The sequence below is a fragment of the Gymnoscopelus microlampas genome (genome assembly GCF_963454915.1).
Source record: "Gymnoscopelus microlampas genome assembly, chromosome: 19".
NCBI lineage: Eukaryota > Metazoa > Chordata > Actinopteri > Myctophiformes > Myctophidae > Gymnoscopelus > Gymnoscopelus microlampas.
Window position 1 is genome coordinate 26667611 of NC_139956.1, and position 12584 is coordinate 26680194.

Genomic DNA, 12584 nt, shown 5'->3' on the forward strand with positions numbered 1-12584 from the left:
GGACTGGCGGGCGGACCTCTGATGTCACGCTCATGTCACCATGACTCAGCCATAACCATATAAGGAGTTCCCAATGCAGCTACGCACAAATATGGAGTGTGTCGCCTCAATGTGTCGTCAGGGCAAACAAATCAATCAGCTCCATATATGGGCACAAAAGGGGGCATGCCCAATATATATGAGCATATACCAATGACATCAGGGATCTCCATATATGGGCAGATAGAGATCTCCATATCAGTATGCCCATATGGGCATATACTGATGACATCAAGGATCTCCATATACGGGCATAAAGGGGACAAGGACTGACACGTATACGTATGGTGACCTCTAGTTATTGATATTTTCAGACAGACTAACCTGTTTTATTTTATTCTTATTTTACTTTTAATGTACATTTTATGATTTGAATTGTGATTTTTTTTGCCTGGACCCCAAGAAAAATAGTGTCCACTACGATGTAGACTAATGGGATCCTTAATAAACAACAAACAATAACATCCTCCCCCTCTCTCTCTCTCTCTCTCTCTCTCTCTCTCTAGCTGTAACTGTAACTCGTCCATGCCCAGGCCGGTAAAGGTGGCAGCGGTGGGCAGCCAGAGCTACCTGGGTGCCATCCTGCAGTTCTTTGTCACCCAGCTGGCCAACAAGACGTCTGACTGGCTGAACCACATGAGGTTCCTGGTGGTACCATTGGGTGAGAGACTGATTGATTGAATACTTTATTAGTCAGAAATGTAAACGGCACGTGGTACAGACATTAAGGCTAAAAGGATAACACAAAAATTGTGTTTCCATTGTGGTCCTATGTATTCAATTCATCAATATACCATAAAATAATGACACAATAATACATGTCATCAACAAATACAAAACTATGTACAAAAGTTAAGAAATTACATTTACCTCCCCCTTTGATCTCATGATATATGTTTTTTGAGTGCTGTGGGTGTCAGAGAGCGGGGGATGAGACGATGGGTGGGGTGGAGGTGGAGGTGAAAGGGTGATGAAGAGAGAGATGGGAGGGTGAGATACAGTAGAAAGAGGGCAATTGTTGCCATGGTGATTGAGAGGTGGATAAAAGATGTGATCATGCGTTCACTTCTCTGCTTTAACCACTTAAACCCCTATGGGTCCCTCAGGGCTCAATACTAGTGTCTTTTCTGTTTTCTGCGCTGCGTCGCATTGTGAGCTTGTCGATCGGCTATTTTCAGCTAAAGCTTTCCCCACAGTGCCGATGCTGGGGTTTAAGTGGTTACCGTCTTCTCTCAAAACATTTCACTGCTTCTTATTTCTGTATTTCTTTCATTGTTTCACTCACTCTCTCCCTCTCCTTCTCCCCCCCCCCTCTCTCTCTCTCTCTCTCCCTCTCTCTCTCTTTCTCTCTCTCTCTCTCTCCACCAGGCTCCCATCCTGTTGCTAAGCACCTGGGAAGCCTTGACAACCGTTACAGTTCGGCATTCCTGGACGGGGTGTGGAGAGACGTGTTCAGCCGCTCCGAACCTCCACAAACAACAGGTAATGCACACGCATGCACATGCACACACCCACACACACACACACACACACACACACACACACACACACACACACACACACACACACACACACACACACACACACACACACACACATTTGTATTACTGTGAGGACATCAACATTTTAGGATGGCGATTTTATGAATGCCATATAAAAGATAATTTTTACCGTAATCCTAAAGCCGAAAAATAGCTATCGTTTGTGTCAGATAATGAATTAGATTTATTATACTTATGTTCTTATTATCATCTCTCATCTGATATAATAATAAAAGGAACTGGTCTGTGGTTTGGTTTCAGAATGTTAATATAGTTAATAGTTAATATTAAGTTAATGATCTCTCCCCTATTTTCTATGTTTTGTGTGTACAGATGTGTTGGATGTAGCAGGAAGAATTAGCCAGTACATCAGTGGATCCACTGTCACTCACCAGCTGCCTATCGCTGAGGCAATGCTTACATGCAAGCATAGGACGTGAGTGTACACACACACACACACACACACACACACACACACACACACACACACACACACTGTGTTTTCAAGCTATCACAGACCCCCAAATTGACTGTCATTAGACCGTAAATGACCTTTAGAACGTTGATGATGACCTTTTAAATGGCATAACATTAAATTAAATTGTCTAAATGCCATACAGTAGCTGTATGCACCGAATGGATTCATAGTGATGATAGTGAAACATATTGTCATAATGATTTTGTGATGTATTAATCTCTAAATTGAATTACAGTTCAATTAAATTAGTGCGCATGTGGCTAGTGGAGAGCACCTGAAAGGTCACAGCGCGTCCCCTTTGCGAAGCATTGTGAGCATGTTGAGCGGCTATTCTGAGGGCGAAGATATTTGTTGTAGAGGGTAAAAAAAGGAGTTGGCCAAACATAGACCCCTGGGGGACCCCAGTCAACAAAGTATGTAGGGTTTAACCCATTAAAACCGGGAAAGCATCTGTGTTATTTTAGATTTTAGCGTTGGCTATTCAGAAATTGCAGATATAGAAGCTTGCAGCGCGTCGCAGCGCGCTCGCAGCGCATCAAGTGTGAGAACTACTGATTTATTTATCACTGGAAACGTTGCTCATTCTCTCATTTCCTCTTCCTCAGGCGAGATGAAGACTCATACCAGAAGTTCATTCCCTTTATTGGAGTAAGTTTTCACTCAGTCAGGAAGGATGTTCAATCTGATCTGAACCAGTGGTTCTCAAAGTGGGGTCCCTTGAGGGGGTTCCAAATGAACCCTTACAGGTCTAGTAACTCTTGAGAGTATACCAATGGAGCCAAAATGGATCCTTGCGCGTCCATTTGGTTCCATTTGTACACTCTCAGAGTTATGGGGGTCCTTGAAATAAATATGTTTGAGAACCACTGGATTAGACGCACAGATGAACGGATGAAGTTATTCATGTTGTCACTAATGGTTTCAGGTGGTTTAATGTTGTAAATCATAGTGATACAGGGATGAATGGGTGAAGTTATTAAGTTTTTGATTCATGGTTTCAGGTGGTGAAGGTCGGCCTCATTGAGTCTGGTCCATCTTCAACAGGTGAGTGTTACACCAAAAACATTACACCAAAGTACTATGAAAGTACCACATAATGCAAGCATAATACATTTCATTGATTCAGTTAATTTGAACCCTTATTACTCATTAAGGTATGTAATACATATTCGGTTCATACCTATATTGCATCGGAACGCAAGCTAGCTTTCCGCACAAATGTATATCGTCTCTGTCGGGTGGAAACCTCATACAGTATGTCCAAAACTGTTACTTTTCAGGATGCAAAAGTAGCAGATCTACACTGACACGGTAGTACGATCAAATGGGGCGTTCATTTACGAAAAAACTCAAAATGTTAGAATATGGAGATAGGAGGTTTCTGCCCGACAACAACGATATAATGTAATCACGCTCATTGTTGTATTGGTGATTTTGTTAGTGGTCACGCTGAATGCTTACTTTCTTGTTTCGCCGTGGTCGTCAAGGTGATACAGAGGAGGGCGTGGCGGTGAGCCTGGCTGTTCCGTCCACGTCTCCCCCCTCCCACGGTTCCCCCACGGGGATGATCAAAGAGAGTGCTACCCCGCCCCCCTCCCCCTCCATGGGCAGCATCCTTACGGTGCAAGGGTAAGACGACTACCTTTCCTACGTCAACCTCAACTGCCGCGCTGGTAGATTTATTTAGGCAGGCAAAAGCGAACATCTCATGAGGTGCTGGCTGCGGGAAAATGAATCGTGAAAAAGTAGAAATTAGTATACACTCTGGCCCTGGATACTAGAGAACGTTATTATCTGACCAATGTTTCAGCCATATCCTTTGTCTGTGTCTAGGCCGATTTGGCAGTTTGTTTTCCTGTACAGGTTAAACAGAAGGGTAAAAACATGGCAGGCTGACGTTATTGTAGGCCTACACTGTGATGTAAACAATGCAAATGCAGCTAATAAAATAATAAATAATGTGAGTGTTTGATGTGCCAATGTGAAAGCTTTGACAGTAGTCGACAGTATTGCCAATGCTTGCTCATTGATGCATATTTATTTATTTAGGATTTGAGTTGCTAATGCTTGTGGTATTCTGTAGGTTATTTTCTCTCTCTAAGTACAATTATTTAATTATTATTCGTTTCTAAATCTGTAGCCCCCAATATTTGAATAATCTCAAAATTCTCATCCACTTAGTTCTGTTCAAACCATAGAGGTATAATATAACTAGAGGGCGGATTGCCCCGCCCCCAGCTATCATTTCAATGAAAGTGCTCAGTGGCGTTTTGATGCACCCGGAAGCCTGCCGGAAGTAGAATTATTGAGACGTTCTTGGGGACACCATAGAGTTATGAGCATGCACAGTAGTGTCCTTTTTGCATCCTACAGCAGCCCGTGTGTCAAGGAATGAACGCGAGATATTTATTAAATACACTCGAGATGCATATTTACATGTAAATGCATATGTATTCATGTATAATATGTTTACATATTTATATTTATATATATAAATATCTCTCAGTATGTTTTGCTCGTGCATGTATTTCTCCCCGCCTGCAGTTCCAGCTTTGGCCACTGGGGTGGCGGCTTCAATGTTTCTCAGCAACTCTGGGGGCTTGGTTCAAACACTTAACCCACTTTTACTTCCTGCCTGTGGCCCCTCCCCTTCCGGTCCCCCAGAAGCCCCAGCATATCCCCCGGTGTGGACGCCATCGGCCTACAGGTGGACTACTGGCTGGCCTCGCTGGCGGAGAAACGGCGCGATGGCGAGCGCCGCGACACGGGCTGCAAGAACACCCTGAAGAGCGCCTTCCGCTCGCTGCAGGTCAGCAGGCTGCCAGGCGGGGGCGGCAGCGAGCCACAGGCCCAGGTCACCACCATGGCCATGACTGTGGTCACCAAGGAGAAGAACAAGAAAGGTGAGAGGAGTGGAAAATAACAGGGGAGCATTTAGTTGGTTTGTAAACGTAGGATCAAATTGTTTCATGGATCTGTGTTAGATCAGACACTATTATGACTAGAGTAGTGTGTTGGTTCAATATATGAACATTTTTCAACATGGAAATGATTATGACGATTATGCAAAAAAACATTGTGATTATCTGAAATCATTGCGATTAGGCGATTAATAGGCCTATATGACAAATTCGATTCTCTGTTCTCCTCTCATTCCTCTCTCTTTCTCTCTTCACCCCCCCCCCCCTCTCTCTCTCTCTCTCTCTGTCTGTCTGTCTGTCTGTCTGTACTTCAGTCCCCACCATCTTCCTGGGGAAGAAGCCAAAGGAGAAGGATGTGGACTCTAAAAGCCAGGTGATTGAGGGCATCAGCAGACTGATCTGCTCAGCCAAGCAGCAGCAGACCATCCTCAAAGGTAAAGACAGGTCCTGGGCTGCTTTTGGAACTTTTGAATATAATTTAGTTTTTTTACTGTGATTTAAAAACATCATGGTAAGGATTCAGCTTCAAACTACCTTATTTTCTTTTCGGAACATTGTTTGTGCAGTGGTTAAAAGACAACATACAGTCAGTCACAATACATAGAGACCCAGGTCACTATAAAAACAGTAACTGCATTTCAAACTGCAGTACTTAAAAACATGATATATTAAAATCCATATGGAGCAATTCTATATGTCCGGGCTCCACCAGATCTAGGCCCCCCAAAGTGTTTGAATAATTGACCACTGAATTAGTGGTTGTTTATTGACTACTAGGGTTCATGACACTTACTATGATCTTGCACTGTGTAAGCCACTCTGGATAAAAACTAAATGCAAAATGGTGTGTGTGTGTGTGTGTGTGTGTGTGTGTGTGTGTGTGTGTGTGTGTGCGTGTGTGTGCGTGTGCGTGCGTGCGTGTGCACTCCCCTCCGTTGTCCCCCCAGTGGCCATAGACGGCGTCGAGTGGAACGACGTGAAGTTCTTCCAGCTGGCGGCGCAGTGGCCCACCCACGTTAAGTACCTTCCTGTTGGACTCTATGGCTACACCAAGCCCCCCTCCTAGGGCTCTGCTGGCACCAGCTGACCTTCCGCTTCCCCTTCCTTCGCCCCGCGCCAACCAACCCTGTCACGCGTACATGCACAAAGAGACCCCGCCTCTCTGCGTGGCCAGGCGACACCGTTGGCCAATCAGAATTGGCTGCAGTAGTGTTGTTTTCTCTTGTCAGGACAAGAGGGATGGAGGGAGAGGAGGAGGGAGATGTTGTGGGGTGCAGCGCTACTACTAGTCACTTTAATGCCCCTTACTCTGTGTGTGTGAACTGTGTGTGTGTGTGTGTGTGTGTGTGTGTGTGTGTGTGTGTGTGCAAGGCGTGTGCGAGGCATGCACATGCGACCAAACGCATATATATGTGTGTTTATCGGGCGTGGTGGTGAACAATAGCACAATTTTATTAGGGAACTGCCATTTATCCACCATTGCTGAAAATGCAGTAGCATGAGCAACTCCCAAGATTTGATTTGGAACCCTGAACTCTCTCTGAACATTTGAACATTTGACCCCCTGAGCATTGACTCCCAATCCTGAGGGTCATGTATAACTTGTTTATCTGCGAAACCCACCCCAGCACCGTAAATACAAACACGCATGTCCCGAACTAACTACAGTAACACACCGCTCATGTGCCAGAAACTGTAACACACACACATCTATATAATAATTTTGGGAGAAGCAAAAGAACCCTCAATGTTTGCATGAACCAGTGAAAACACAATGAAAATGACTGCTCTCTCTCTTGCAGTCACAAAATACAATAAGAAGAAGAAAAAAAAATATTTGCATGTAATGCATACAGAAACCCAAGCCGTTTTTCTAACCACCTACAAGTAGATTCAACAACAACTATAGTTTAGCTGACGTCCCTTGAAACCTCCTCATCCGTAAACCAACTCTTTATTTCAGGGGCTTCCAACATTCTTAAATATATTTCTTGTACCAAAAGAAGTCAGTTGGGTATCCAATGACCAGGTGTATCGATATTTAAAAGGGGAAGTGTGCGTTTTGGTTATTTTTTTAACTAGTTAAACTATTAGCTCCCTTCAACCAAGTGTTGTGGATCGTGTGATGCATAGCCTGTGATTTTGTGAAGAATTCTGGGATGTCAGGGCAGGGGCTAATTTGCCATTTTCTTCGTTTTCATACGTAATTGCTATGCACTTCTCTGCCTGTTATATTGCCCACAGATGACCAGGAAGCTTGCATATTACATTCTTTGACTCGCTAGGAAGGTGTGTACTACTATACTTTGACTAATTGACAGCAGACATTCAGGTGCAGTATGCAAAGGTGAACGTGGTCAACAGTTGAACAAAAATACAAACATTTTTCATACACAGCAAATTCCGGAGTGTTAATTTAACACTCTAACAGGCTTTCAGAGTTAAATCAATACTGGATTTTATTACAGTATGTACAAAATGTCCCAATGATTCCCATACTATGTAAAACATGTGGATTGGAACAGTATGTACTGTACTGTACAGTACTGCACAGCACTCAAAGTGGGGTCTAGGGACCCCCAGGGGTCATTGAAGGGATTCTAGGGGGTCTCCAGCTAAATTAGTTAATATATCAATAACCTCTTTAACCTTATGCATCGGTTATTTGAAAATAGCCAATCGTCAAGCTCAATTGTAAGCTTGTAGATCTGCTATTTTTCTTTTTTTAATCTTGAAAAATTGTGAAACATTTTGAATATTTTTGAAACATTTTAACAACACAAATCTTGTATAGGGGTCCCTGGCACAAAATCTCTTTAAAATGGGGCTCTGCGGCTACATATTAATTTGGAGGACCTTGACATGAAAGAAGGTTTGGGAACTATACTGTAGGTTACGAACGTAACCCCTGTTATTTGATTGATATGAGCGAGATGTGTGAGACATCGAAGTGAAAAATTATGACAAATAACCACTGCTGTACTGTACTGTACAGTCATATTTTTTACACCCTCCTAGTGTGATGGTGCATAGCCCTGTGTCACTGTGTGTATATATAACGTTCTGAGGGGGACATCTCTCCCTCCCCTACTAAAGCACAATGTCATTTACCAGCTGCACGTCCTTTCATCTGCAACACACTGGCAGATATCTCTTAAACCAGTGGTTCTCCCCCTGTGGGCCGTGAGGATACTGCAGGTGTGCGCCCAAATAATTAAATATCATTATATTAATAATAAAAGCAAAAAAGAAAAGAAAAAGTATACTACGGAACACAATCGATTGATTGATCATTAAAATAAACGTGCTCTGAAAACGCATGCGGCCCACCAATCGGACCACTGCACACGGTGGTCAGTTGGGTGGGCCTGATCCAGAAAAGGTTGAGAACCACTTTTTTTAAACCACCTTTCAGTTACTTGGATTAAAGTCTGCAGGTTTTAATTGGTACAATTTTTTGCGAGGAAAATCCAAGTATTTTGGTTGGATTTCAGTCGGAGTGTTGACCCAGGCTGGTTAAATTTAGTGTCTACGTTATCTAAGGTGTTGTGAGGTGACTAGAGAGTGTAAAGTGACTGTGTGTGTGTGTGTGTGTGTGTGTGTGTGTGTGTGTGTGTGTGTGTGTGTGTGTGTGTGCGCGCACGCGCGTGTGCGTGCGTGGTAAAGTTAATTGTGCTTGTGGTTGGAAACTAAAGAAAAAAATGAGGGGAAAAATTAATCTATGAAAAACGGTTTTCTTCTGCCACATTACAAAGGACATACATTACCAAGTATGTACCATTGATTTATTTGCGTGTGTGTTTATTTCTTGACAGCGTATGTTGATGATGTGGTCATTTCTCAATGTCGATATCAAACTTACGGCTGCGAGATCTGCAGTGTCCGTTACGTTTACGTTGTAGCCTGACATGAGGCCACTGCTTGTCACCATTTATGAGCCATCTCCACATGAGCCCTCCAGAGGGAATAATATTTACACACAAAAAACTACTAGTACTAAAGAATTCAACTTTATCCAAAGATTTAGACTGAATTTGGGTGGAATCGAAGAATGTATCAGGTCCATTGTAGCTGGGATATATTTTGTCACTGCTGTACAGTTCGTGAAGTGTTTCACACGCAATGTTCTTCTTTTGCTGTTTAGTGAAAGCAAACACGCTGAATTGTGTAGTTCTGCCTTTTGTCACTTGCATAGAAACACTCCCCATTTACTTACGCAACGTATTAGGAGAAAGCGTTTTATAGTATTAATGCCATTTTTGTTTTTTATTACATTTGATTCAATTATATTAGAAGGGGTTTTCTCTACCTTGATGTTACAGTGTTAAACTTGTGATGTCAGAAAATGTCTGTTTCTCTTTGACACAGAGTTTGACGTTGGACTGTCCTGCTCGTTCAAAGCATTGGTTTATTCACACTGATTATACTTGGTCACTGGGTTTTAAATGCAGATTATTGCAAAAATATTTGAATGTATGAAAATTAGCTTAAGTGTGGTATCTTGCCTCTTTTTGGACTGATGATGGGACATTAGTGGAGAACTTTCATATATTTTATTCCTAAAGAACATTTTTGACAGAAGGCTAAATGTCTCAATGTGCCTAATTATACACTTTGTCGAGCCACACAAATTAGCACTTTGTTGGACATTGGATATTATTAAAAGAACAAAAAGCTCTTGTCAAATTCTAGAAAAGTACAAGAAGAAGAACAGTACAATAATTCTTGTTTTATATATTGTTTTATATATACTTTGTCATACGACGGAAGTATACATATAAAACAGGCTTAAGTGCTTTCTCCCTAAAACCACATTATCAACCGTTAAAGGCCCCCACCGGGTTTGGGACACATGGTCCAACTCTTTCTTGCGTAACCAACAGAAACAGCAGTGTCAGTGGGACTCTTGAAGGCAGCCCTCTCAAAAACGTCTGTTCTATTCCATCCCTGCTGACCGCCAGAGGCCATGCTTTAAGCACCGCCTCTGGCCGCCATTCGGGATTCATAGAACTGTACTTGCATAACTTTAGTTTTGTTGTTTGTTTGTTCATTTGTTCTTATGTCACAGTTAAGGGCTTGACAGACTCAGTCTTAACTTGTGGGCTTGAACCCACGTTGCATCTTCTAAATCAAGATTGTACATTGCAACTTGGTTGTATGGTTATTACATAAGTATAGCCTAGTGGAGCACTGTTGTACTGCAGTTTGAAGTAAGGGTTGTTCGTAAAACAAAGTGAGGGTCAGAATATGAAGAAATTCATTCCAAAATGAGAATTTCACCATTTGGGAAACGCGTGTTTTTAGAAAATCATGTTGATGTTGGTATACTGAAAGCAAAACACATGATAACAGCTGTGAGACAGCTTTTGTTACCAATGTTGGTGGTTACTAATCCTTTTTTATTTCAGTGATAGAATCAATCATACGTGATTTTGAAATCTTCACTGGTGACTGAGGACGCTAAATTGTCTAGGCACACTATATTATATAATTTTGGAATGGAACCCTTTATATTTTGTCTCCACTCTTCTTAACCTTTATGCTTTGATGGCTACCTGATATCAGGTCAGTTTGCTAGAAGTGGCCACTGCTCCTAGCATACAGTACACAGTAAAATCCTGAGTGTTCATTCTGAATGTGCAAAAATGAACCCGAAAGGGATTTCACTGTGTATGTTCTGAGAAAAACTCTTGATTCAAACTGCTCTTTGCCTTGTAGCTGTGTTAGAGAGATTATTGTAATAATGATGTGAAACTGTTCTAGTCCTTTTCATTCTATTCTAGTCTTAAAAGTAGGATTAAATTAGTCTAATAAAAAAATAAAGAAATCACTGCCAAAAGTAAAATGTGTTGAAGGTAAAAAAAAAAGTGACATCACCAGAAATGGAGACAGGGGTGTGAGATATAAATGTTATATGTTTATGGTGTAATTTTGGGGTGATACATGAAAACACAGAACAAAGAAATATACTGTATATACCTCATGCCAAAGTCTTCATTTAACCACTTAAGCCCTATTTTATACTTCGTCGTACGATGCTGTTGCATGGCGAATATAGCTAAGCTCATAGATGGGCTGTTTTTGCTATATTTTCCAACATTCTTTGGAAAGTGTCGCCTATAATGACATGCCCAAAATATGGACACCCAGGTTGAAAGTGGTAATATTTTGAGAGCATTCAGTTGTATTCCGTTTGTCTTATTGCTTTGACACCCGTCTTATTTCCCCCTCAGCATTGTTTTCATGCCTTCTCCTTTTCAATACACTGGCTGTTCTACATGTACGTCTTGAACTTGTTCCTGTGTGTTGTACTGTACCTGTACCCGTATCGACGGTGTAACGGTGGTCCTTATGTCCTTGACTAGTCACGGTGTAAGACGGGGAACTGTTTGATCGATCAATAACCTCTTTCTCTGTCCTCATCTCTGTCCTCCGCACAATAGCAGACATTTTCTTTCTGATGGCAAGAGTCTGCTTTGCCAGGATTCCACAAGCTTAGCCTCCTCATTGTACCCTATATCTTTGGGGGAAAATGTTTTGTCCTCATTTACTTTGCTTGTACATTACAGCCCTATCCTCGCAGGGGAGCTGTTTTGCATAACAAAACAGAATACATTTTTGCTTGATGCTTCTGTTCAACTCAGAATGGAGAATTCTAATAAAGATTCTAAGCTTATAGACTAGGAAGAGTATTTTGCACATGCCATTGTCTCTTCAGCTACAGTCTTCAGCTTTCTTGCCTTTTGCCTATAATAAATAATAATAATAAATAATAATAATAATAAACTACAATGCTTGTACATACTGTATCAGAATAGTACTTGTTATACTGTATTCTAGTTCTTGTTTTTGTTTTTTTTTGCTCTGTTTTTTTATTTGACATGTTTTGTAGTAACTGCTTTTTCATGATTAAGTTGTCAATCAAACAGATGTGGGTTGAAAAGTGGAAATGTTCATTGTTTCGTTTGTTTAAAAAAATAAAGATATCCTGATTTGTACTACTGCCTCGAGTGCTCTCTTCTGGAACAGGAAAATATAATAATACTTAATAGTACTTGAGTAAATAAACTTAGTTACTTTACACTAGTGAATGAAACACAGTACAGATAAGATAAGAGTCATGAACCAAACCAAGACAAATAAATTGTAAAAATATAGATCAAATACTGCGATGCTGGCCCCAGGCCCAGATATCTGCCCTGAATATCAGAATGAGTGAAGTGTGTAGAAAGTAGCCTACAGGCCACTAATAAATATAAATGTAAAGTTTATCGCAATTTATCGCTATACATCTATCTGCAGTGAATATATGAATGAAAAGTACAGTATCAACAATGAAAATGTATATACATCACTGTACAGATTATCAACAAGGGATGGTGTCAAAGGTCATGTCTCACATGACCTGATCTGAGACGAATTTTGATCTGACACAGGATCTGAGACGAATTTTGACCTGATGGTCAAGATTAAATTTCTCCCCTGAGCAAGCAGGCCCGCTCTATTAGCCAAATGGTAAAAATGTCAGAAAACCGGGTTCAAATCCGGGGTAGAAGAGGAAAGTTACCCCCCCCCCCTCTATATAAATCCATTGAACTTCAAACT

General features: G+C 41.4%; 1 protein-coding gene across 3 annotated transcripts in view; it reads left to right on the top strand.

Annotated features, from left to right (window-relative positions):
* pacs1 (phosphofurin acidic cluster sorting protein 1) overlaps positions 1-11977 on the top strand; it is a 95015-nt gene extending 83038 nt beyond the window's left edge. For all 3 annotated transcript variants that reach the window (XM_084042478.1, XM_084042479.1, XM_084042480.1), the window contains 9 exons: positions 546-700; positions 1408-1521; positions 1914-2016; positions 2664-2706; positions 3060-3102; positions 3546-3687; positions 4723-4961; positions 5294-5413; positions 5927-11977. In XM_084042478.1, the coding sequence (XP_083898604.1) occupies positions 546-700; positions 1408-1521; positions 1914-2016; positions 2664-2706; positions 3060-3102; positions 3546-3687; positions 4723-4961; positions 5294-5413; positions 5927-6045 (1078 nt within the window). In that variant the 3' untranslated portion in view covers positions 6046-11977. The remainder of the gene's footprint in view (positions 1-545; positions 701-1407; positions 1522-1913; positions 2017-2663; positions 2707-3059; positions 3103-3545; positions 3688-4722; positions 4962-5293; positions 5414-5926) is intronic.
* Positions 11978-12584: the final 607 nt, after the last annotated feature.